At 39.9% G+C, this 27,288-nt stretch overlaps 1 protein-coding gene across 2 annotated transcripts in view; it reads right to left on the bottom strand.

Moving 5' to 3' along the window:
- cacna2d3a (calcium channel, voltage-dependent, alpha 2/delta subunit 3a) overlaps positions 1-27,288 on the bottom strand; it is a 128,117-nt gene that overhangs the window by 29,081 nt on the left and 71,748 nt on the right. Inside the window, exons 11-26 of one of the 2 annotated variants that reach the window (XM_059332775.1) lie at positions 21,856-21,934; positions 17,928-18,061; positions 16,768-16,785; positions 11,874-11,945; positions 11,420-11,500; positions 10,260-10,334; positions 7,789-7,872; positions 7,619-7,690; positions 6,871-6,932; positions 6,675-6,742; positions 4,980-5,025; positions 4,408-4,505; positions 4,209-4,302; positions 3,859-3,954; positions 3,392-3,513; positions 2,454-2,531 (exon numbers count right to left, since the gene is read on the bottom strand). In XM_059332775.1, coding sequence (XP_059188758.1) covers positions 2,454-2,531; positions 3,392-3,513; positions 3,859-3,954; positions 4,209-4,302; positions 4,408-4,505; positions 4,980-5,025; positions 6,675-6,742; positions 6,871-6,932; positions 7,619-7,690; positions 7,789-7,872; positions 10,260-10,334; positions 11,420-11,500; positions 11,874-11,945; positions 16,768-16,785; positions 17,928-18,061; positions 21,856-21,934 — 1,279 coding nt within the window. The remainder of the gene's footprint in view (positions 1-2,453; positions 2,532-3,391; positions 3,514-3,858; positions 3,955-4,208; positions 4,303-4,407; positions 4,506-4,979; positions 5,026-6,674; positions 6,743-6,870; positions 6,933-7,618; positions 7,691-7,788; positions 7,873-10,259; positions 10,335-11,419; positions 11,501-11,873; positions 11,946-16,767; positions 16,786-17,927; positions 18,062-21,855; positions 21,935-27,288) is intronic. The other variant, XM_059332776.1, reaches the window with a different exon arrangement.

Genomic DNA, 27,288 nt, shown 5'->3' with positions numbered 1-27,288 from the left:
CCTGCCAAAAATGTATTAATCAATCTCTTCTAAACATGTCACAATGAAAATGAAACCACAATTAACTGAGGATTGTGTCTGAAAACAGAATTATTCCAACTTTATGGGCGACTGTGTTTATTCAATTGAAAACTGAACAACTTAATTTTTACTGAATCGTGGTTGTCTTTGTAAAATATCACAGAGAGGATATGCAGGCAGTGTTTTAAAAATATATGAAAAATGTAGCTTCTTGTGTACATTTTTGATATTTTTCTATCAGCAGTGATTTCATCTTACTCGTTGTAGTGCTGAGGCACATGAATGTACACAGATGCCTTGGGTCTGGATGCCTGACCTGAGTTCTGTGGCTCTGTATATTACGGTAGGAGACTCGCTGCACGTGGCTCAGGATGTGACCACAACACTGAGACACACACACACACACACACACACAAACATGCTGGAATACACACGCGTGTGCGTACGAACACGGTAACATTGTGACTCGATGTCTGCAGGGCCCATGGTGTGTGATGTCATCAGCCTGTCCTGTTCAGTTAGCGTATTAGCGTATTCACAAGTCTACAGCTCAGTGGAGCGCAGGGCAGTGAAAACTGGCCCTAACCGGCCCACGCTAAATTTGCATTCCAGCCTACATCTCTCCTCCCATCAGACTCTCTTATATAAAATCATCCTCACAGACATCCCCCGATCTGACAAGCATGATCGTCATTACTGTACATCAGCACCCAACGCAACAATAGGGTATTCATGAAACCCTGTTACTGATTAGTCATTTGGGTTGCTGCTCAACACGATTTGAGAGAATGATATTATCTTAAAACAATAGTGATCAAGTCGACAGTGTCAAATCTTACTGTGGGCTGGTGTGAACTGTGGGCTGCTTGTATACTGCTCTGCTAGAAATCTGATGCATGCTCGATGTGCATGTGTGTATGTGTGTGTGTGTGTGTGCGCACGTTGTGGCACTGCACAGACTCTCCCATCTCTGTCCTTCTGCTCCAGTGGTTTCCCCCAGGCCAAGAGTACCCACAATGCATTGCTTTCATGTCAACGCATTCAGGCACCGTGAAATAATTTTCTCTTTCTCTGCCCTTTTATTTCTTCTCTTATTTTATCACTGTATTTCCAAAAGATTTTCCTCTTTCTCCTTTCTTCAGTTTTGCTTTCCTCTTTCCAGATATTTTTTTGTGTGATTCCCCTTACTGGCATTAATGGCCCTCATCTGTCGACGGGAGAACTCCCATAGATAATCATCGCAAAAGAGCTTTTAATATTAGGCAAAAGCTGTGCTCCACATTGGTCCTTGGCACATATGTTGGGCAGTGGAAAGGACTGCAATATTCCATATACTGTTCACTGTATTTGAACACAATAACTTCACTATATTTGTACTGGAGGATTAATGAAGCCATGCAGTGAAATACAGTGGGAAAATAGGACTTCCAAAAGGCTAAATATAAAGAAAGTGAAAACATAGCTGCCTGAGGAATAGCCTTGAGCCAGAAACACATTATCTACCCATCTGCATATCTTATCACTTCATATGTTTGCACTTTGCTCAGCTTGTTTGAAAATTTCACACATCAGAAGCTCTTTAAGATTCAATTTTTTTGCATTTCTCCAACTTCCCAAATTACTTTTCTTAACTACTTGCAGACAAAGAGTCTATTTTCCAACTTGTCATCGTCATCTGTACTGTACAGGACTGCAGTCAGTGTACTGCAAGTATTGCATTAATTACAAGTTACACCATAACGACAACGGCAAATCATCTCGTGCCTTCGGGGAGAGGTGGGAAATGAATGATGTCATATCAACTTTCCTCAAGATAATACCATAACTACCGTGAAACCATGTCTGTATCTGTATCCTCCCACAAATTTCCTGATTTCTTCCATTTAATCTGTTCCTTTCCTTCGTAACCAAGTTGATGGCAAGCAGACCAAGGGCCTATAATGTACTTCATACCATCAACTTGCTGATTGCACCAAGTTGCATTATATGGGCGTGACATTGTGGGGCTTCTGAGTCACCAGGACGTGAGATGAGGCAGGCCACAGTGAAATCCTCTCGGCCACAATATGTCTTAAATAAGCACAGGGGCAAAAAACAAACAAAAATGAATGCACAAAAGGCGTTTATGAAACTGCCTTCTATTAATAAATGCAGGCATAAATACTCTTGGACGCAAACGTCTGTGCCATGTTGCACTCTCGCCTTCTTCTGAGCATATATTCATGCAGGGGTAAGCGCATGGACAGAAAAAGCAGCAGAGTCAGTACATGTGGGCAGTGAGTGTTTCAACTCAGAAAGAGGAAAAGAAGTAGGGTTAGACATCTGTAGACCAGGAAAACAAAGCCCACATAGCAGTGTAAGGAGAGAATATTGCAGCCTCTGTCAGAATAGAAGTGTGTGTGAGAGAAAGAGCCACTTGAGTCCCCACTTACCCGCAGCTATGGGTGATTTCCTCTCATCCAGAAGCTGAATGGCGGTGCTGGCCAATACAACGCTCTTGTTTTCTGATCCTAAGCCACACACATAAAAGCACACACAAACATAACATGCACAGGCACACACACAGAGTTCACATCACAGTCATATCATAATTCCTTATATTAGTTCTGAACTGACCACAGGGTGATTGGACAGAGAATCACTGAACATAAATACCACAGAGTACTATTTCATGGCTACAGCTAACTGCCACAGTCCTGAGTGGAAGAGTGCATCCAAGGCAAGTCCGGCGAGTAAATAAGAGCCTTTCAGATCACTTGTATTAGCTGGCACTAATGGAAAGCCTGAGGCTGAGGACAGATGAGAACACATTCTCCCTTTGGAGGAGAAACCATTTCGTAGTTAAACTGCATATGCGTGAGGTGCCTGTGTGTGTCTGCGTGTGTGCGTGTGTGTTTTTTGTGAGTGTGCGTTCGTATTCTGGCCAAGTCACTATGGAAAGGGCTGAACCTCTTCCTAACGTATCTTATTTCAACCCACAGCAATCAGCCCTGTCCACAAGAACACAGCCCAGAATTAATAAGAGAGGAAGGGGAGGTAGATCTGCATGGCGAGAAAAAACGACCAAATATGGGTGAAAGAGGAAAAGAGGGGATGGAGGAAATTAAAAAAGGTCGTTCTAATACAAGTGAGTGAAAGTTAAATGTGCAGATTTCTTTTGAATTAATTTATAGTGCCTTGTAACTCTTGCCTACTTAAATTTCATTAAACCTCCAGACGATTGCTGGTGTCAGTTTCATTATATACTATACAAAAATAATAATAATAATAATATATAATATATACTACCACTGTGTAATAGCTGACTTATGCATAAACATTTGACTTGAATTGATTAATCATCTTTTAAAGACTGAAATTCACAACTAACCTGAGTTGAAAGGTAGAGAGTAGACAAAGGTACCAGGAACTTGTTCTGCTGCTCTCTTGTACCACAGGGGAAAGTGATCGGCGTTGAACACCCCCTCTTTGTCTTCAGCTGTCAGGAAGTCTCTTGAAGCAGACAGGATACAGAGGTGATGATGATACAAACGATTCACACACACGAATCATAATGTAAACTCATTGGAGTCATAAACAAAGTCATGTCTATGAACAGATGTTTGCGCATTAATGCAAAAGTATTGACCAACCACGAATATGATGCCAACTTTGTCTTTTATTACCTTTTTTAAAGCCAAAATGCTGCCTCTAACCCCATTTTAGTTGCTAATTGGATGGTAAACAATAACTGCCATACAGAGAAGGAACACTGGCAACAATGGACTCCTAAGCTTATATCTGCGTATATATGCACATTTACAGCAGGCTGAATACAAAAACACTCTGCATACTTACTGGTTTGTAAGCTCGTCAGGCACCACAAACAGGTTGATTCTGGACAGGCCTGTTCTTGTGCCCAGGTAAGCTATCTCCACCCCTTTATCAGAGTTCCTGTGTAGTGTGAAAAATACATACAGTTTTCTGCATTTGTGGGCAAATGTAAGTTTAATATCTGCATTGTTAAAACTGATTTTTGGTTTTCTATAAAAAGGAATTTCATGCATTGATCAACATGTAATATGTAGCATTATCACTATCAATAGTGAAAGAAATGGTCTTTGAATACAGGATTTAGCTTGTGTTGAGTCTATTAAGAAAAAAATTCTGTTTTCATCAAAAACATGGGAGTAGAGTGGATCACACACTCAGATTTATTGAGCACAAGGCTCGTCCAGTAGGCTTCCAAAGGGGCAGTCACCACCGCGTCAAAGAGAACCTCCTGAACCAGCTCCTTGTCACCTAGAAAAGCAAATATATTAGATATATTTTACACAAACCAGCCACAATTACAAAAAAATATGTAATTCTATGAGTACATACAGTTTTTATATGAATTCTACTCACATTGTAGGTGGGGTTCATGTCCACTGAGGTAGAGTTTGATTGCCTCTATCTGGGACAGGTAGCGGTGCTCCGGGTGCTCGTCTGTGTTACAGTACGTCCTGGAATATAACAAGAAAGGACAATAAGGACAATGGTTGTAATAATATTAAACACAGTCATACTTGGCACCGGCTATTTGAAACTGAGCTTTTATATAATCTGCCAAGATTTGTAATCATAACTCAAGTTCAATCATATTTAATTTTGTATTGCAAGGCATCTAAGTCGAATACAATGTTAAAAAAAAAAAAAAAAATAAGGTTTTCACATTCACAAGTGTTACTTTGAAAAGTGTTTAGTGTAATTTATCGAGATGTTGGTTCACAATCCTTGTGACCACAAGTCATCAAGTGACACAAATCATCACATCAAAGTCCTACAGATCCCAGAGCTGTTATATAACCATTGTATTGCAGTGAGATTGTAGTTTCTTTCTGTTTTAAGTACAGAGTATAATCACAAGTGGGTTGAATTAAGGATGAGGATGATATTTATCAGAAGAGAAACACACAGCATCCTCAATATCTTTTTACCATTCATCTGCCAGCGCTACATCAGGATGCTCCAAGTCATGAAGTCCTGAAACAAAAGAAGAACTATATAAAACTAACTAAATAAGCAAAAGGACTCAATATGAACTCATAATAATAGGGGTAGGCATCTACACATTCAATGCACACACTCTTAAACACACACACCGGGGGTGAAAAATGTGTTTTTTGAATGAATGTGACAGGTCTGATGAGATCAGGAAGAGCCAAGTCATGCTCAGAGGGCTCCGCATGATGGACATGTTTAGAGAAGCACACAGACACAGACACACACACACACACACACACACACACACACACACACACACACACACACACACACACACACAGACACAGACACACACACCACTACCACCACCACCACCACATGAATATTAACATACATGAGGCTGGAGATGAAAATAGACACACAGAGGCACACAGAGGCAGATATATGCACTGTCAAGACATGGACACACCTAAGAAGCCACTAAAAAAATATTTAACTTCCTGTAGCTTTCAAGTTCATTATCACTGCATAACTACTGAGTGTGTGTGCGTGTGTGTGTGTGTGAGAGAGAGAGAGAGAGAAAGAGAGAGAGAGAGAGAGAGAGAGAGAGAGAGCAGTGTTGGAAGTAACTGAATAGACTTTAAGATAGTTGTACTTTTACATTGAATTACTACTACTGTATTACTGTATACTATGTATACTACTACATTAAAGTCATTTAAAACTACAGTTACTTTGAAGATTTAAGATATGCAAGATTATCTTATAAAGTATGATGTATTGTTGCTGGTTTAACTACCAAAATGTGCAAAAACTAGTAAAGAGTGAACCTCCACCATCACCAGCTACAACCCTTAAACGCATGTTAATTCATCAATAATAACAAGTCTGTAATGTAACAATATAATGATCTTGAAGAAGCTATGAGCTCTGCATGAGTGCTTTTGCTTGTGATTATTCAGTAATGTTTAGAGCAGCTCCATTTATTTCCTGAAAATGCCCAATGAAGCTTAAGAGTCCAAGCCTGCTCCAACAAAACTCTTTAGTCAATGTTTTTTGTTTTAATCTTTAACAGAGAGAACTTTCTTCATCAAAAAATACAAGATATTAAATATAGAAAAACACAATGAAGAAGTGTAACACTATAAGAACATTAAAGAAGAGTGTGTTCTCCAGGCTTTATCCCTTCAATTAAATTAACTAACAAGCGCAGACAACTTGTACAACATTTTAGGCGATCATTAGCCAGAACTAACCGCAGTCATTATTAAGTCTAATTAAGCTTTCTCTGATTAAATTATAAAGCTGCTTATCCTTAGAAAATGAAATACTACAAAATATCAATTATATAAAACCAATATTTTATATTATATTATATATATTATATCTTTTGGCTGTAACAGATACTTTTTTGTATTGGTAAAATTCTAAAAGCAGGCTTTTTATTTGAATTATATTATATGTTATATAATATAGTACCATATGTGGTTTTGGTACTTTTTTTGAAAAGTGTTTTTAAAAAACCCCTACAGCCCTATAAGAAGTGTTAGCTGAGTGAGAAATAGAGACACAATGACATGAAAGAGGGAGAGGGAGAGAGTGGGATGAAGCAAAACGGACAGAAATGTTAAAAGAAACAAACGAGTAAATGTGAGTAAAGCGGATTTTAAAAAAGAAGGATTTCCTACCTTCTTCCACTGTGACATTCCCTCTGAAGAAAAACTTCCCGTGGCCTCTAGAAAGAGCTACTCCTAGACTGAAAATGAAAAAAACAAATTTACTTTTACTCCAGTTCTTTTTTGAACAAAGACAAAAGTAAATACTGATTCTTCTATCATTCTAAACTTTGTTCACTGCTCATAGAAATGTCTCCAGTTTTCCTACCTGAAAGGAGTCCCCTTGATGTCAGTGTAGTAGTAATCATTATGCAACACCAGCACACGTTTCTGAAATAAAAGAGATCAAAACATTCCGTTATCCGCTGCAGTAAACAGTAAGCAGTGTCATTACACCTATCTGATGTGATTTCCTGCAGTCTGGCTCCATCTAGTGGTTAAGAGCGTTCATGCTGTGTGTGTTGGACGACCTTTTACTCTGCAGATGGATGTGTGTTTTTGCAGTGTGTGAGTAGTTGGATAAGGATTGTGAATATGCATCCGTGTGTCTGTGTATTTGTGTGTATTTATTTACATATTGAATGGTTAATAATCATGCTAATGTATAATGCTCTTTACGAAGCTTTGAAAATGCAAAGTGCACACACATAAACACACACACACACACACACACACACATCCGCTAACACACACCTGAATGCCTCTCTCTCTCCCTCAGATAGGAAAGTAGTAAAAGAGAATCATTGGGCTGCTGTCTCTCCCGTACTCAGCAACATGTGCTCGGTGGAGATAAGGGGCTCACACTCACAGACAGACACACACCCGTGCATGCAGAGCAAACAAAATCAGAAACAAAATCCCTAAGTCAATCCTGTACATCACTGTGCCAAGTGTGACTACCCCCTGGCAGAGTGGATTCTCCCTGCTGTGTATTTTCTCTGGCACACCCTTTGGGACCATCAGAAAAGTGCTTGTTTGTGTGTGTTTGTGGATTTCTGAATTTTTGGATTCCTCACCCCTTTGTCAACACTCTTCTTCACCTCCATGGAGAAGGTCCCCGTCTTCCTGTTGACCATGGCATTTCTCAGCTAGCAGCACAAAGCACATAACAAACTCAGACATCAGATTTGCATTGAGAGAGGGCGCTGTGATGATGCTTAATGTGGATTTACTTCAAGTGTCTCACCGTGTCATCCTTATCCTCCCATTCCACCTCAGACAGATCCACACTGCTGTAGTTGGGCTTCCTTCGCTTCTTGCCGTCTCCATACTGGACACACAGGACCATGTAAATACACATGAATGCACAAACAGACAGACAGAGATACTGAAACGAATGATTATTTTCCACTACCAATTCATCTATTTCTATTTTATGACATATAAGTCATTGAAAGTCAATCAGTTTCCCAGCGACCAAGGTAACATTCTAAAATGATTTGTTTAATTCAAAACTAAACCAACTTACAATAACAAAAACAGATAAGAGCATAATTTGAAAAGCTGAAAGCAGCAAATAAATGACCAATGATAACGGACATAAATAATGTATTAGCATAAAGACAGGAAACTGTTATCCTGGCTCTGTGCAAAGTAATAAAAAAGTCAAAATATCTGCAAATTGGAAGCTCACTATAACATGCTTGGTGCTAGCTTGTACTTAAGTGACAAATAAGAGTGGTATAAATCTTCTCACCTAACTCTTGCAGAGTATAGGAATAAGTTTTTAATCCAAAATGTCATGCTAGCAACCCATATAGATATTTTTAAGAGAGAAATAACCAAACATATGTGTTTTAACTATAGAATGTTTTAAGTAAGTAGATGTAGCCACCATAATGTCAACTACTGGTTGGAGTTTGTCATTTTGGCCATTGCTATCTTTCTTGGGGCCAGAAGTGAGCATATTTGGACAGAAAGGGGATTAGCATGTACCAAGAGGTTACCAGCTAACGCTAGCACTAGTTAGCTAGCATTGTTAGCAAGGTGTTTCTTTAGTTATTCACATTAACTGTGATGTTGATTGGGATGCTAATTGTGGATAGCGAAAAACTAAAAACAAAAACATTAATTTCTTAGAACGTCTTTAATACAATTAAACATTCAACAAGACAAAATGTTACAAATTAGCATTGCTACACCTCTATTGTAATTGGCAGGTTGCTATGGTAGCTCAATCACAAGGGTATCACACCCTGGAACAGATCCTACTTTATTGTCTATGTTACTTTAAATAGGGCCATAATTAAAAAGATAACATAATTCTGTATTGAAGAAGGCTTGAATCTAGCAAATCAATTAACAATATACTCAATAGAAATATATTAACTGAGGTCATACGTCAAGTGAGAAGGGTCACTTTCTCATAGACTTCAAAACAATCAGACATATTTTTGCAACCAGTGGAGTCGCCTCCTGCTGGTCATTAGAAATAATGCAGATTTAAGGCGATTCAGCATTGGCCGCACTTTTCAGACCCAGAGGCTTTGTGACATGCACTTATAGACTACAGTCTATGGTTTTAGCATTTAAAACAGACCCTCTGTATTCATATTTGCAATATGTACATTTCTGTGTGTGAAACATAATTTTCAAGATCAGATTTTATGTTTTCCTTGGTTTCTTTTGGGTTCCAAATTTTGATCAAGTAAGTCAAAATTTAAAAATTAATTATCAGGACATATAGGTGAGGTAACGCTGAAAAAACTGATACCAACATGCCGTGGTAAAACATTTTTAACATATTTTTTTAATACACATACTGTAATAGCCCAAGATTTCAGAGGGTTAACCAAATACACCTCTCCTCTCCTCTCTCACTCCCTAACTGATCCTGTTTGATGTGGACATTAAACAACACAGGCCTGACTACTGGGCTTTTTAATGTGTTCTATATGAGTGTACTTACTTATGAGTCCCCCTCTCCATTCATCTGTCAGTAAGAACAGCCTCCCACCCCTCATTAGTTGTTAAACACTGTTCATTAACGTCTTTAATTAGACCGCAATTACACCATCTGTCTGTCTGTCTGTCTGTCTGTCTGTCTCACTGTCTGTTCTCTCGTCTCCTCTGTGTCTGTACTCCACACATCCCTCCCTATTTCTCAATTTTCATCTAGTGTTGCACCTAGTTTGTCACCATGCCCCTATTCTCACGTTAAGCAGGTTCCTTGCTCTCCTCAATCTCCCTCCCTCCCCTCCCTTCCTCACTCTCTCCCCTCGTCCTCTTGTGAGAGGAGTGAGTGAGTACAATAGAGTTAATCACAGCCATTCAGAAGCTGTATCTCTGTCTATTCAGAGCACAGCGGAGGCCTGGAACACACTCTCCTCATCTACATACCACCACGCAGCCAACACACACACACACACACACACACACACACACACATACACATACACACACACACACACGACAAATAGAGCACCCACACAACCACGCACTAATTTTCTATGTCAATCGGCATCTCAACGTGACAACGAAATCAGTAATTGACTTGACATGAACTCAAGAGTTAGTATTCCTCAGTCGCTTGTACAAAATAAATTAATACATTTGAACTTCAATCTCTGCGCCCTAAAAGGGATTGTTATGATAATAAGGTTCATACTCAGTTAACTTGTTACAAAGCATCTGAATGGTGCTGGAGGTAATACTCACAAGTGGCCGTAGATCTGGATGGGTGAGGATGTAGCCATTGTTGGTGATTGCAAAGGCGTATCCGTGAATGCCCAGCTAGGGAGGACACACACACACAAGCATGTACCAAATGGATGTATGATAAATCTGTACCAAATTCTAAATCTGGGCTAATCAAGCTCTTTGTAAATTTTTACTGGCTGAGTCTTTGTCTTTCTGGTGAAACTCACAGAACTGCAGAATACAAAGAGAACGTTGTAATTCATCCACGTCTGGACAAATAACACCCTTTCAGATGTCAAAATCTTACACCCAACCATGATTCAGATGTACTAGTAAAAGAAATCAGCACAGGAAATATGGTGGGGGACACTATCAAAATGCATTAGTATACACAGTGTCTAATTTTCCTGTCATTATTGGACTTGAGGAAGGAGCCATGAATAATCAGTGTCAAAACTTCAACAAAACATTTGATTCATCTGCCACTGGCTTTGGCATTCAAGTCCTCCTGCACTGTGGAGTTGGACTGGCCTACGCACAGAAAAAATCCAAATCCTTTCTAGTCACTTGCTTTAGTTTATTATTGACTTAACAGACAGGTGAATGGTGCATTCACAAAGCCCAATCATATGGTTAAAAATATGTGATTATAAAAGGGGTGATGGTGTGGAGGAGCATCTCATATAGCCATTGAGATCTATGATCTTTTTTTTTTCTTTCTAACATAACATTAACAGTATACAGTCATACATACATAGAAAATGTCAGTAATAATAAAAATAATAAATAAATAAATAAATAAATAATATATTCATAAGAGGGAGATCTATAATTATTTGTAGGAATCACTACAGCCATACATATATTCAAATGTGTCACTAATAATAAAGTAAAAAACAAAAAATAAATCAACAAATCAATAATAATAATAATATCAATATCAATAACAACAACAATAATAATAAGTATTATTATTATTATTATTATTATTATTATTATATATACACTTGAGGGATATTGATAATTATTTGTAGGAATCCCTTCAGCCATACATTGAAATGTGTCACTAATAATACAATTTTAAAAATAACAACAAAAAAATCAATAAATCAATAACAATAATAACAATACATTAAGTAGAGGGAAATCAATAATTATTTGTTTATTGGTAGCTGTACCTTATATTTGGGAATGGTCTTAAGCAGCTCAGAGACAGGCACGTCCGTCCCAACCACCCCTAACAGGATTCCACGGTTTCTCTGGAAGCACATACATATTGTACACACAAGTACACACAAATATTCTTAAGTTGCATTTGAAAGGTTAATTAAACAACACAGTCTCTTACAGATCGACTGTTCATGAAATAAGAAAATAACCTAAAATATATATTTAATTAGTGATGCTCTGCTGTATCCTAATTTACAGACTCCAATCAAACTGAAATTAGCGTCCATCAAGTCAAACATAATTAACCATTATTTCACAATTTTGTGCCTATTGTCTCAAACCCTAATTCCCTGTAAGTTATGCAATATGTAATTGCATAGTTTTTCAATTAAACTAAACTGATTGTTGGAGAAGCATAATAACATTGTTGGGGAAACATAATGGTGAATGTGCTGCACTTACAGTCTCATTCTTGGTACTGAACACTGGCATTGCCACGGTCGTCATCAGAACTGGACCTGTACCGTCATCCAGCTGAGTAAGTCATGAAGGAAGAAAAGTAAAAGATAGCGAAGTGAGAAGGCAAGAAAGAAGAAAGAGAGATAGGGGGAGGAAGAAGAGGGAAGCTAAAGATGAAAAATTATTTTTATAGTTACAAAAGATCTGAAACTACACAATGTGTTGCATGGCATCATGCACATTTTATGAATTATTCCTCTTTCATTACAAAGGGAACCTGAAAGGAATCCTGCAACAGACCTAGTCATATTATCTTATTGAAGGACCTACAAAACTTCTGTGACATGTTTTATTCATGTTTATTATTTGCCTTAAAATGTGTTCAATCACCAGCCTGCCTCTGATCTCTTGCAGAATAAGCTTATCCAAAGGCACTGCTTGTAGTTTGGATCTGGGTATCTTCCCTCCCTCAAGACTGCTGGAATAATTATGATATTTATCTTTCCAGCGGCTGTCTGTATCTGACGATGATATCCATTAAAGATGAAAGCTTGACACTGTTATGAAGTTACGGGAGAAAGACTTCCCACTCAGTAAAAAGTGGTCTGACCTTGTCCACTCAGAAATGTCGAAACTGTCTAAATGTCAGTCACTCACGCAGTTTATGATCGAGTCACCACAAGTAATTGGTCCATTAAGTGCAATATGAATCCCAGCACAAGATGCACATTTATATTAAATTGGATGGAGTGGCAAAAAACATAAATCATGTTGCATATGATCGGTTTCTGCTGCAGCAATCAATAGGGTAACACTTTATTTGAAGAGGTATGCATAAGACTGACAGAGAGGATTGGTTAAATATGGTTAGTTCCTTGAGAAAATTACTTTGCTGCTATCTAATATTTTAGTCAGTCTAACAGATTAATACTCTATTGATTATTACACTTTATTTGAAGGGGTATACATAAGACTGACATGACACTGTCATAACCATGACATGACAGCTGTCATTAAGATGAAGGAGACTTTATGCATGCTAATGATTGTTGTCAATGTGTCATTCGGTCAATAATGTCATTTTTAACGCAAAGTTGACATTGTTTGGGATGTCTTTGACAAAAACATAGGATAACTTCAGAAGGCCCAACATTTTTACCTAGATGTATATTTTTTACTTTTGTACAGAAGCCCTGAAAGGCAAGGTGATTTTTTTTTTTTCGGGCATTGTTGGCCAAAACCTCTTTGTTATCTCGTACATATGAGATGGTATCTTATACGTATGAGATAACAACAATGCCCAGGTGTGAACTTAACTTGCTATTTATTGATACACTAATGTTACATATGGCATTTCTTGCAACATGTGCATCATATACACATTAGATGGTCACCCATCCGACGTGAATAATAAGTAGCCATGTGGAATATGCAGTCTCTTCACAATATGATTCCATCAGACCTTATATCTACACTGTTTGACCGAAGACAGCACCTATGCACAGTCCCATTATGCTTTTCAGACATTTGTAGTTAACTAATAAGGTAAAATGTTTTGTTTATGCTGCATCAGGCACTTCCCTCAAAACAGCTCAATTTTGCCTCAAAGGTTTTGTGTTATCTCGTACATACGAGATCTCGTACTGATTTAAAAAATACCTTAGTCAAAGGCTTAGCCAAGTGTACTTATACATTATGGGAGGGGGTTTTCCCCTTTTTTACTTTGCTGTGACAGTGTCAGACATCTCAAACAATGTCAACTTTGCATTAAAAGGCGGCATAATTGACTGAATGACATTTAATGACAACATTCATAAGCCTGCATAAAGCCTCCTTCATCTTAATGACAGCTGTCATGTCATGGTTATGACAGTGTCATGTCAGTCTTTTGCATAGCTCTTCAAATAAGGTGTTTCCATCAAAAGAGTGTTAGTCTGTTAGACTGACTAAAATATTAGATCACAGCAAAGTACTTTTTCTCAAGGAACTACCATATTTAACCAATCCTCTTAACTGAGCATTACACGCTTCCTGTACACTCTACTTCCTCCAGCACTCACCCCCATTTACCTCCAGTAATAATAGGTAATGACAGGAAACTGCTAGCATCCATTCTGTCTCCCTCAGACACTGGGGAAAGGGGAATTGGTGACCTGAGCTCAGACAGCTGGTAATAGCAATCCAAGACGCGGGATTGGACATCAAAGAGAGAACAAAGCACACCTAAGTACAGCTGCTGTAACAATGCACAGCCTTGCTGCTGGAGAACAGGATCGATCAAAGGACAGGGAGAACGAGCAGAGCCTCATCTAAAAATACAAAAATCTATTTCCAAGCTCAGGTCTATTGGATCATATATCACTGGTCTGCAAACGTATGGGTTGACGTTTATTGTGTATCCCCATGAGCTGTTGTTGAGCAGTCCCATCAAATGTATACATTTTGCACTTCAACGCTAATCTAACAAGCTTTTATTTTCAGAACATGTGCACTTTGTGAAAATCCGTCTTACCCAGCTGCTCTGGGGAAATGACATACAGTACTGTAATTAAGCAGATAATAAGAGCTGCATGGAAAAAAGCAGGCAGCAACTGCATGTGTTGGATTTAAAGCCAACAGCACATCTACAGAGTATCCTCACATACCCTACCCAGAGGAAGAAAGACCTTTAAACCTGTGCTTCATTATCCAAACCCGGGAGAGAGACGTGGCACTTCCTTGAACCCTAAATGAGTGTCCTCCAACATGACCGTGCCCCAAGTCCCTCGGGGAGTGCTCTGTATCTAGCATTTGACATATCATACATAACCTGCAACCTTTAATGCAAGGTCAGAACTCCACACACATTTGGGCCAAATCTGCAACATCATTGCCTCCGTGGCTTTATCTGGATCAGTCAGAGCAAATGGTGTAAGTCATTCCCCCTGTTGTGGGTCAGAGAATAAAAAAAGGCCCTCTGGGCTCTAATACACTCGCTCCCTAGTGACACAAATACCCACACACTTGTACCCCTCAGAGGGCTGACACACACCCCTTGCCCTGTGTATTCTGTCTCATAGGACATCTCATAATCTAGGTTGCTGTGACAAATTGGCTTCTGGTGGACGAGGTGACCCTTGTTTCCTTGGAGACCAGGTTTAATGATGCTGGTGTGTGTAAGCTCTAAAGCAAAATCCCCCTGTAGGCTCCTATGGGGAAACGAACACATACCCAATGGGGAGCAGAGCTGGCAGGGACCTGGCACACCTATGAAAGCTGTCAATTGCCTGATCACTACAGAATAAACACGTTTACTCTGAAATAGCAAAGTTTATATTCATCTGTCATGACATGCTGACTACACCAGTTCATCACCAAAAAGTTATCAACTGCTTGCAGCTTTTGCGTTATCTGTCTTCTTTACAAAGTATCAATCTTGTTCCTTGAACCACTCTGCTTCTCAACACCACATCCTTCTTTCCATCCTTTATGCTCTCTTCCAAACTTTCTCTTCAAATCTTTTACCTTCTTTCTCTCACCCTCCTTACACTTGTCCTCAAACACACCCTCCCCCACCTCCCTCCCATCATCCCTGAGCTCCAGTGTCAGTTCATTCGACAGAGTGGGAAACAAAGCCAAATGAGCCAGAGAATGATGGATGAAGCTGGTGAGACGAAGGAGAGGAGGGAGAGGGTGGGGAACAGGAGAGGAGAGGAGAACACAGGTGGGGGAGGATGAGTGGGGGAGACAAAGTGAAACAGAGGCGGAGAAGGGGAGAGGCGAGAAAGATTATTGGGTTGCACAGAGAGGGATGGAGAGGAGAGAAGGAGAGAAGGAGAGGAAAAAGATAGGATGAAGGGTACATCTGGAAAGATGATACACATCAGCCCTGGAACATAAATACCAGATGCTCATCACTTTCTTAACACTGAGCCAATCCCAATTTTGCCAACTTCTTATCAGACACTATCACCATGCAGGCTGTGTGTGCGTGTTTCTGTCAGAGTCTGTTTTACTTGGTGCTTGTGTGCTCCTAGCATCCAGACCGGAGCTGTGCTGGGATGATTACATGCAAAGAAGCAGTGCAGATTCCTTGCTAATCCCAATTATCATGTCTGACAATGTGATATCTATTTCTGTTTTCTGCTGAGCCGCTTCGATGTCAATAAGCTTGGATCTATCACACTAACAGTACTATGTCAGACATATGGCCTGCCAGCTGTCTAATGGGACTGCTCTGTGCTCAGCTCTTGCTGATGGGGGGGCAGAACACTCTTCTGTTCCGCCGTCATCATTGTTATGATTATAGAGCTGCTTATCTCAACCCACATATGATTCATAAAACACTGAAAAATAAAACACTGAAAACGATAAAAAGACATCAGAACAGATCATCCCGCCAGTCATTATAGGCGATTGGATTTTCACCCAGAAGATGACAAAACAGCTTATTCTGGAGGATTCTACCAAAACAAATAACACAGGCAATCTTGTTTTCACACCAAAATCACACAGGCAAAAGAGCAAAAAAACGTAGCCTCACATTTACACATTTATATGGTCACACTGCCAGCCCCGGAGATACTGGCAAAGCACGGCCAACACAGCATCACCAATGATGAATGAGTGCGAGCGTGTGCACAGACGTGTGCGTGTGCTTGATCAGACGTGCAGAAGGGAGCGACTGACTGAACCTTTGACAACCACAATGCATGGTTTGAATCAGGAGGTTGAGGATCGACATAAGACACTGACACACAAGAAAATGCCATGGGTCAGTATGGTAGTTAGTTCACCCAAATTATACCGTCATTTCGAAGACACTGGGGACCAAAACGCACAAGCACATGAAATGCACATGGACACACACCAGGCCTCAACACAGCACAGTACAGCGATGACCTCAGATTTTTTTTACCTTTTGTGCTTGTGGGAGCTAAAGAGAACAGAATAAGGAGGAGGGGAGGAGAGAAAGGGTCAATACGCTTGTGGGTAAGTGTCACAATGCCTTTCAGTGCAGTTTCCACTGAATGGAGTGCCAGCATCTGTGGATGTGTAAAAATCCACTGACATTGACTTTGACTGCAACTTTAAAAACAGTGACTGTGTCAAGAGTGGAAAGCTTTATGGCTCAAAGGGTCACAGCAAAGGAAACAACACTTAAGTTGTTAGTGTTGAGTCAGTGTTGGGTGAATGTCCTTTGACTGTGATAAATGGATGGGGATAATGAGGGCAAAGACAGGGAAATAAGCAGAGGAAGACAGAAAAAGGTAAAAGGAATATGAAGAGGATCGCAGAGAAAAAGAATCCATTTTCATGGAGTGTTGATAGCCTGTGCGCTTTTCTGCTAGAGGGCACTTGCCTTTGTCTCCTCACATTTTTGAAGCTTTCTCTTATAACCCTTTCAGAAATAGTGGAGGACAAATGGCTGGTAATCACCCTTTATGACTAAGCGCAATAACTAATGAAAGAGAAGCATTGTGCATGCATGAAAACTAAAGTATGGTGTGTGTATATTTTGGTTAAGCAGAGGATTCTGTATTGCAGGTCAGGTTTTTATCCTTTTAGGTGTTTTAGTAATATGCCAGAGAACTATAAAGCATGTACAAGGGATTCAGATTTTATGAATTTTCTGTAAAATTACACTAAAAATGTTCATTTGGCCAGGGTATGAGGTTGAGAGATCAGAGACCAACTCACCAATGTGCCCCAGTATGTTCTACTCACGCTACACAACTCCCACAAACACACAGGAGGCTCATTGAGTTAATGGTTCCATCTGCTGCTCACACACACTTTCACACATTCAGTCTGAGATGTACAAAGGCAAAACACAGTGTCAGGCGTCTGCTTGCATTTTAAAACCACTATTCTCCTCTGGAGTATATAACTCATCGATCCTGAACATGCTAATGTACTTATTTGTGCATTATGGATTACATTTTCTTAGAAGAAAGAATGTTGAAATCTGTGAATCACAGAATATTCTGGGCCCACAACCAAGTAGGTGTGAGTGGTAAGTGAGGACTGTGGGAACTTGAATCCGGTATCAGTTGAGAGATGGAATAGTCAACTCACAGTGCTGTCGATGTAGGCCTCAGTCCACACCGTGTCATGCTCCCGGTCAATCACCTTAGGGCGACTCAGCACATGGAGATACTCCATCACATTCTCTTGCACATCCGCCAATGTGGAAATCTGAGTGAAGTAGCCTGTTGGGTAGATAGAGGAAGAGGAAGAGAGCAATCATGGTGAATCATTTAACTTACGTAGATGCTTGCAAACAATGCAGAGTGAAAAGTTCACTCTCCTCACTCACTATGCTTCTCTGAACTACATAAATTGTACAGTCTTGTGACACACAAAAAAACGGCTGTACATTGCAGCAAGTGTCACATCCAATATTAGCTTGGCCAGAAAATCCCTTCCAAGCCATCACTCCCATTTTATTTACCTTGGTACCAAAGCAGAGAAACTACATCTGGAATACAGTACAGAGATTTGCTTGATGAAGCAGACAGAAACCTGGATACATGTATGAGTAATAGCTAAAGAATTCCCTGCAGTGATGTACAAGTGAGAGCGAACCAGCACGGGTTTGTGAATGGGTAAGTGGTATGTAAATGCAATGGAAAAACTATCTCAGTTAAACCGAATGCGATGCCATTTCCTATGCTGGTAATGCTGCCATTATGATGCTAATGTGCATGTGCGGGAGGGAATATACTGTTATCTCAGCAGGAGGGCAGATTTGGGGAGAGGAAGAGAGAGAGAGAATCAGGACAACAGCAAGACAGAGGGAGAGAGAGGACAAGAAGTGACACAGAGAATAAGGGAAAAGAGAGAGACCACCACATTTCCACCCATCCGTAAAAACAGCAAACTGCCTCCATCACCGCGAGGCAGTCAAGGAGAAAATCATAGCTGGAGGAAATAGATTTTGGGGTCATCGTTCCCGGCAACGACCTTTACTCCACAGGGAGAAAAAAGCTGGAGTCTAGATACAATACAGAGATCTATGAAGGATGCAATGCATCCCACCAAATAACTGTGGATAGGATCTCTCACTGATGATCTAACTTTAAACCTGCAACCAAAGTATAAAAATGAAAAAAGGCTAAAATCTCATAACAACACCGGACGCATTAAAGCCATATAAATTACTGCAATCACTATAGCAACAAGTATGCACTTGCCCCCGAACTTGACCTGGAAGTGAACTTTGACAGAATCCTCCTTTTCATCCTCAGAGACATTCGGATCCGGCTATTATTCCAGCAGGCAGTACAATGACAACACACACATACAGACTCGCAGCACACACAAAGCAAGCTGCCTCAGTATAACTGCATCGTTCATCACAGTGGTGAGTGAAGAATGACTGCTCCCTCCGGAAGGCTGAGGGCGTCCTTCGGGCTGAGCAACCGGGCCAGTGAGATGAGCTGGAGAGAGAAAAAAAATGAACGCTCCCTGCTTTCAGTGACATGCTACACCTGTCGTACATACAGGACAGGACAGCGACAGTATGGTCTGGTCAGGATGGGGGCATTAATATTTTTTTAGAGGACCTTGGGTTGGGTGAAATGTAAGCAAAAATACACAACAAGGTGTCCTCATGCATGAAAATAATGGACAGAGTGAAGGTGAAAGATGTCATGATGGGATTTAGAGCTACATTACGAGTATGTGGATACTCTTATACACACCTATATGTGATAGTTGAACATGGAATACCAAAACCATGGGCATAAAAGAGGAAATCTACATACATAATCCAGACCACCAAATGGCGCATTTAAAAACACACTCATTTCTTCAGTAATTTCGCATGTTTTCACTAAATGAAATCAGGTGATGCAGTATAAAGAGCAAGAAAGTCCACAAAGGGAGGAGAAAAGTGAACAAACGAGTCAACCAAACTTCACCCAGACCCTGTTTAATTTCCATGTAAAACCAAAAGTCAATGTTGATTTATTTACATTGACTACTTAACTTACATAAGTAACTTAATTATATGAAAAATGTATTTAATTTAACCCAAGTCCCAGTTTAAAGCATTAAAAAGTCACACCCTGAACAAGCGTTGAGCACATTTGAAGAGTTAGGAATAAGAACAGGGTTTGAAATGTCACATGAAAAGCTTAAAATGTGTAAACATGACATGTTGTATCTAAACTTGTTGTATTAATATAGTTGATTTTTCCAGAAATGCATACTGTATTTATATTTTTTCATGCCCCAAATTTGCATGTATGTAATGGGATTTAAAAGTCTTTACTTGTACTTGTGAAGTAATAGGCCAAACTGTGAGGTATATTGTGTACATTGATCTAAGTATTAAAAGTGGGACACTGGCTGACCATAGTCCCACTGAGTTACTGCCTTTCATACATGCTGCTGGTAACATTAGCAAGCCTAAACAACGGCTTATTATTTATTTTCTGTGGCAGTAAAGACAACACATGGGCTTGCTAATAACTGACATGTACAGAGCTACGTAAACTGTTTTACCAAATGGAAACCTATTGTCTAAAATATCATGTAGCAATATAAAATGATAAAAATGAATGCTGGGCATAGATAATTAACCGATGGAATACATTGAATTCAACGTACTAAACACTGCTCTATCTTGTCATCTGTGTTGTCACGGCCACAGGTTGTCAAACGTAATTTTTGATTGGTTGCACGTCTCAAGATGATGGATCTTGCGTACTGCGAGGGCAAACTTCAGGGGAGTGGAGGAAGAAGAGAGGAGAGTGGAGTGGGGCTGAAGGTGTAGCCGTGATGGACAATGAATAATAACTCTCATACGTAGTAGTATTTTTAGTTTTGTTAATTTCTCTCTTCAATTTGCTAATCTAAATTAACTGAAGCCAACTGCTTGTTAAAAAAGAAGAGAATTAGAGTGGAATTGAATTGGCCCAGCCAAGTAGACAAGTGAGCAACACAGGGAAAGGGGCTTTGGGCAATACCTGCATCCTTTTCTTGTTGATTAGCAGCCAAAGGCGTTTCTCATGTGTATGGCCTGATAGTGGCTGGTACGGCTATCAGGCTTAGCCGTAATTAAATCCCCTGGACCTAAAATTATTTTACCAGTACTTTCTGTGTCCTGACACTAAGCATTTCCATAATCTTAACAATATTTTTGTCTCTAATTAAAGGCCATATAGAGAGCTTTTGCCATCACAGCCTTCAGTTACAGGGCAAGCTTTACCTTACTTTCACCTGGGAAGACATACATTTCAAATGCTCTGCTGTCGTTTGGAATAGAGATATTGTGCCAAAGGAGCAGAGTGAAGACTGTTGAATAGCTCCTGCAGGCTGGAGAGGATGTCACAAGTCTGAATCATCATGCGGCAAACAAACACACACGCACTTAAGTAGCACGACACACACATGCAGGTCTCATCATCACCACTAACACCCTCAAACTGACTGGATGAGTTCTCTGATATCACTTCCAAGCAAAACTGTGGATGCCCTTGTCCTCTTATCTACACACATATACACGCAGGTAAAAAACACATGCACACCCCTTGTGTGACCTATGGCTTTTCTGTCTTATCTACAGCAGCCCGAGGAAATGGAGCCAGACTGTCTCTGTCACCCACCTCCCAGCTAAATATAGAACCTGAAGGAAAGTGCTTTACACACTGAGACAACCATGACCACACATAAAGCAACTGGAGAGTGGTGCATCGCCAAGATAGTTTGGACTTTAGGCTCAGAGGAAGATGTAATGTGACATATCTAGTCTGCGCAACTGGAACCAGCTGTCTGCTGTCACAGACGCATGCTTATCCTGAAGAGCCCTGACAAACACATGTCTGTATGACTACATGCATACAGGCACATATGCCAAACACCCTAAACAAATCCTGAGCTCCTAATGTATTCATTTTGGACTGGCCGACAGCAGCAGGCAGCAACTTTCTCCTGCAAAAAAAGATTAGAAGTAGAAAAAAAGCACAGAGGTCTATAACCATGTGTTGTAAGATCCCACCTTTGTTAGCACATGCCATCCATTTCAGATTATCTGCGAAGGCTGACTCTCGACCAATCAGGTAGGGGAATATGCGGACCTGCGGAGAGAAAGCAGATAGCTTCTGTCAGTCATTTTAATCGCATTTTGATAGGCCCCGCCACACCACCATATAGAAGATAACAGTGTCAAAGCCAGGCAGAAGGCTCTTTCTTTATCTGCCAGTGATTAGCAGGCCTTTTCTCCTTGTTTAATAGAGTCCATTTTTGACTCGTGGAAGATTTTTCTTTTCTTTTGAGAGTTTATTTAAAGTTTAAATAATTCAAATCATTTTTATCAACTCAAGCAATGAAACAATTAAGAATGAGCAGATACAGGTTTCAAAATAAGGCGAGTCTATCAAGAATCTGCAATTAGAATGAATGCAATTGATTAACTACGAAGTCAATATTTTCAGTTGAAAAAGCCAAATCTGAGCTTTATGTGCTCGATGCAGAGAGTCTTCTAAACTTGCTGCTGCCAAACTCAGTGTTCAGTTGGCTCTAGCAGCAGGTGTAGTTGGCAGGTGTGCGTATGTGTGCGCATGTATCCGTGTGTGTGTGTGTGTGTGTGTGTGTGTGTGTGTGTGTGTGTGTGAAGAGCATGTTGCCAGATTGGACCAGATGCAAGCCTCTGGGGGCACAGCTGCCATAGCTCCCATTCCTGCATTTTTCACTGCTTCCCTTCACCCTGACAGCATGTGTCTGTTTGTGTTTGTGTGTGTGTATGTATGAATGTATGTGTAGACGCACATGTTAAGATGTGGGTGCATGTGGGCCTTTATCTGATTTTGGTTGTGTGTTCCCAACAGAAACATATTTTACATCTAAAAGCATTTGGTTTTTGAGAAATACTTCAGCGTTCAATAATATTTATCTAATTGTCGCTGCAGTGTGTAATAGATGAACTCCTTATAAATACACTAATGATTACAACAGCTTTAGCTGACAAAGATATAAACCACAGGCAGCTCATTTTCAAGTATGGATATTGTTGGTCTATTGTCAACTGTAATGAGTTTCACTGTGAATAAGTGCAGTTGTCAGACTGTCATTTTAAAGCAGCCCTCATTATCAAGACCATAATCATCTTCTATTCATATGAACCTCAGCCATTTGAATGACATTGCCAAAGTGACAGGAAAACACAACACAGCTGATATGATCATAACTGCTGTTGTGCTCCATGTAGAGCTTGAGGTGTCACAGTGTGACTTTCTGTTTGTGGTTATGCGTTTTCCTTCACTGCTAGCCAAGACGGAGGTCAGACTACAGCAGGCTGGTTATTAAATATGGAAGAGGTTTTCAGCTGAGTTAAGTACAGTGGAGATAAAAAAAAAAAAAAAAAAAAAAAAAGAACTAGACGGGGCTCAAGCCACAGCATGCAATCTTCAACCTACTTGGCTGCACAAATTTTACATAGGCTTAAAAATACACATGCATGCAGGCATACAAATGCTGACATACAAGTAAATTCACCTGCATGCAGCCATACTTGCACCGAAGCACAGACACTGTGCAAAAACATATTTGTTCACGCTACTACATTATGTATTCAACACTTAACCCAATAGTTTATTAATTTATTCTCTTGTGTAAACATGCATAGAAACGTTTGCAAACATTTAAAAAGTGTATTTACTTCTGTAAGATGTATTTTAATGTCCAGTTAGAACCCGTGGTGTTGAAAAGTAATAGGGTAATTGTTATGCTGTTAATGGCCTCATGCAATATGTAGCATAATGTCGGACCAGACAGGCCTAATGTTGGTTGTAAAACCGCAGCTGATTTCAAATCTAGGTCAGCTTGAAGTTTCTTGAAATCCATGATTATACAAAAATGATTCCTAAAATTGATTTAGTTTGTATATGGGAGCTTTACGCTGAGGCTGATGATTGTTTTAATTGGGTCATGGTGAAAGACTTAGATGAACAGATATTGTTACAATTTAACTGTTGCTGTAGTTAATACAAAAAGTCCTTAAGCTAATAAGGAAGCATTTTATGAAATATTCTGTGGAGTGTGGTTAGTTATAGGGCTCATTCCTAATGTGGAGAGGTGATATAAGTTCATGTAAAAGCCGCAAACCTTTCTACCAATAACTGTTGCAAGTCTTTTCAATTTGATTGTTCCTACTACAGGGGTACATAAGGCATTCAAGCTTTCAGACATTAGCCACTCAGAGGACCCTGATAACCTCGTGCCACGCTTTCTAAAGATAGCAGCTAAATTTATTTCTCTCTCACTAACACATCGTTTTAATCTTTAATCTTTTGCCTTTAATGAAATTCCTTATCTCAAAGTCTGCTTTTGTTCTACTATTACTAAAAGCAAGAAACCCAACACTTCTAAATGATTACAGGACCAACTCTAATCGGTCTTGGCAAAGATTCAGGAACTGTTAATGTCTAATCACTTTCTAAGTTTCTGCTCTAATATAAATCACTTATCTGAAAATGAATCTGATATTTTTAGACTGATTTTAGGAGAGCAGGTTGAGCTGTATTTTTTATTGTGATTTATAGGACACTTTACTGCTCTGGAGCCGTCTCAGACGACATAATTTCTGGGCATAGTGGCAGATTCCATGGTTGCACTACTGACACATGAGGAGGCAGGAGTTTGTCTCACAAGGTTCGGAGTAGGGATGGGAATAACTAATCGATGATTGATTAATGGTTGTTAAGAATTTGGTTGATCACATGGAATTTTTAATCGATCTGTGTATTTTTTTATTTTTTATCTATGACTGCATATCAGTATTAACTGAACTGAAACACGGCCGAGTGTTCAGTTCTGCAGCCGTACGTGAATAAGCCAATGAGCTGACAATTAAGTTGGATAAAGCCACAGTTTGCAAACTGAAAGGTCCTATAACAATTATAAAAACACACAGAAATACTATAGTATTAATTTGAGCAAAACTATCTCACTGTATCAAACTAGGTTTAGGGTTAAATATGCAAGATTACTGTGAAAACTAACCTCATACCTCTTCGGGGGGCTAAAACATAAAACATTTAACTCCTTGACATTATCTTTACAGTATAATCTCACTTGAGTTAGTTTTACGATTGACAGAAGTCTCCTTTTGTCCTTTCAAAATAAGAGCGTCCGTTATAAACAGGCTTTTGCATAGTAATGTGTATATATATATATATATATATCTTTTATTTTGCCCATGTATGCATGTTTTTACACATATTTGAGTATATATAAAAACACAGCAATTAATTGATAATTTGATCATTAAAGTTATAGATAATCGAGTTGGCAGGTTACTTCCAAATGCCCATCCCTAGTTCGGAGCCAAGCTCACATGCAGATGTGTCTTTGGGCTCATGGTATCACAAGCCTAGGCTGTCATGCTGGCTCTCCTACATTTTCACCTGGTATAACTGTGTCTCATATGTGGAACTGAGCGCAAGGAGTCCTCTTACAGGCTGCAGAGCAGTCTCCAGGCAGTTATGGTTAGCCCTTTGCTATTGGGAAAACACAAACAATGTTGGAAAAGAATGGGCACTGGGGCCTCATGATGCACTGCCAAATGGTGGTGACAGATAAGGTATGGGCAGTGCACAAGCAGGCATGGGGAAGGTTGTGTTTAGACCAATATATCAATCTCCTGAGGGAGGTACGAGTAGCCCACTTTCAATCTTCTCTATACCTTCAGCTTCAAGGTCAGCCCACATTGTAAGGACAGACAGCATGCAGCATCTTTCATCAGTTGGCAGGGTTGTCTAGTTGCCCACAGTTGTGGCTATGGGCACACCACAAGTCCCCACAATCAGTGCTGGCCTGTGCAGAGTTTTTGCCATGTTTCATTGAAAATGGCTGTAAAACACTTAAATTTGTCCCAGAGCTATAGAGTGATTTCATGGCACTTGTGTGGCCGACTCAGCCAGAGAAAGAAACTAAGAGCGATGGGGCCAAAAATGGCTGAAGAGCTGTAGAGTGTACCTGCCCTATGATCAACTTTAATTGGTATGAATCTGTGCCAACTTGGAACACCATATCCAGTTTTCATTACGCAGTGATAGCACAACCCAGGTTTTTGCCCTCAAGGGGTTTATTGTGCCAAACATGGACAATCTGTCAGAGGATCAGGTGTGTGGGCAAGTCCCAGCCCAGGAGGCTACACTCTCAGGTGGTGAAGGAATTTGGCACCACTACAGACAGAAAATTGTCAACATTTTTAAATCAAGAGAAGACTACTATTCTGATCAACGGCGTCCAGCTTTTCTTGTTGTATTTTTAGGCGCTTTAAAAGGTGTTGAGATTCCCAACTTCGCACAAACGAGAGAGACCCAGCGGGAAGGTGCTGCTCTGCCAAAATTTAACAGAGATTTTCCTGTGCTCCTGATCTCCACTGGAAGCCATTTGATGCGACTGAATTTTAAAAATTCTGATCCCCCCCTCTCACACTTGCTGGATTAAGGATGTATTGCATTTATGAGCTTAGAAAATATACATTTTATGTGCATGGAACCTTGGCTGAGTTTGACTGTATCTGTCTCCTGTTTTAAGATGGGGAAACTTCCTCTTTGGCTAAAGGAAGATGCAGAGCACTACGCATAATATCAAAATAGCATTTGGTCACACACATGTACTGTAATTAGTGCTCTGACTCATTATTCTCTGCATCACTGGTCTTTTTTCCGCACTACCCTTTGTTGTCTTTTGCTTAATTGCTCTGTAATTGTTCTGTGTGGCAAACGCCCTCAAATATAAAGTGAGACCAAGTGAGACCTGGAAAATAGAGCTTTGTGTGTGTCTGATACTTTTATTAGTTATTGGCATCAGTAATGAACATAAGCCTTCAGTTTCATTAAAAGCCAGGGAACCCTGTGCTCTTAAATAAACCCCAATAATGGTCTTTGGGAGTATACAATGAGTTTCGATAACATTCTTTATCTACAAAAGGCAGTTATCTGAAAACTGTGACAGAATCTCTCCGAAAACAATCACTGGTGTAACATGAAAGAAAAACTCATTATGGGATGTATTTGAAGTAGTGTTTTTTTCCAGTAGATATTGTATTTCACAGCAATGCTGTCTTTGTGATCTTTGTGATCTTTTCTTTTATAGCTTTTTTGTAATAAATGCCATCTGCATGCTAGATATTCAATAACAGTTTTTCAAAAGCATGCCTATATTCTCAGTGTGATGCTATACAGTGGTGAAGCTATAAGGCTGGTTGGAAGGAAGCCATTAAAAACCAGCAGTGGGGAGAGAGAGCGAGAGAAAGAGACAGGGAGAGAGAGAGAGAGAGAGAGAGAGAGAGAGAGAGAGAGAGAGAGAGAGGAAGACTGGGGAGAGTGACAGAGACCGAGGACTTCTATTATCAGCGGGGCTTCTTCTAAATGGAACTATCTAGCAGCCTTGTCCCCTCTCCGCGCACTGCTGTTCAGCCTTG

The sequence above is a fragment of the Centropristis striata genome, chromosome 5, assembly GCF_030273125.1.
Source record: "Centropristis striata isolate RG_2023a ecotype Rhode Island chromosome 5, C.striata_1.0, whole genome shotgun sequence".
NCBI lineage: Eukaryota > Metazoa > Chordata > Actinopteri > Perciformes > Serranidae > Centropristis > Centropristis striata.
This window is presented reverse-complemented; position numbering and strand designations above follow the sequence as displayed.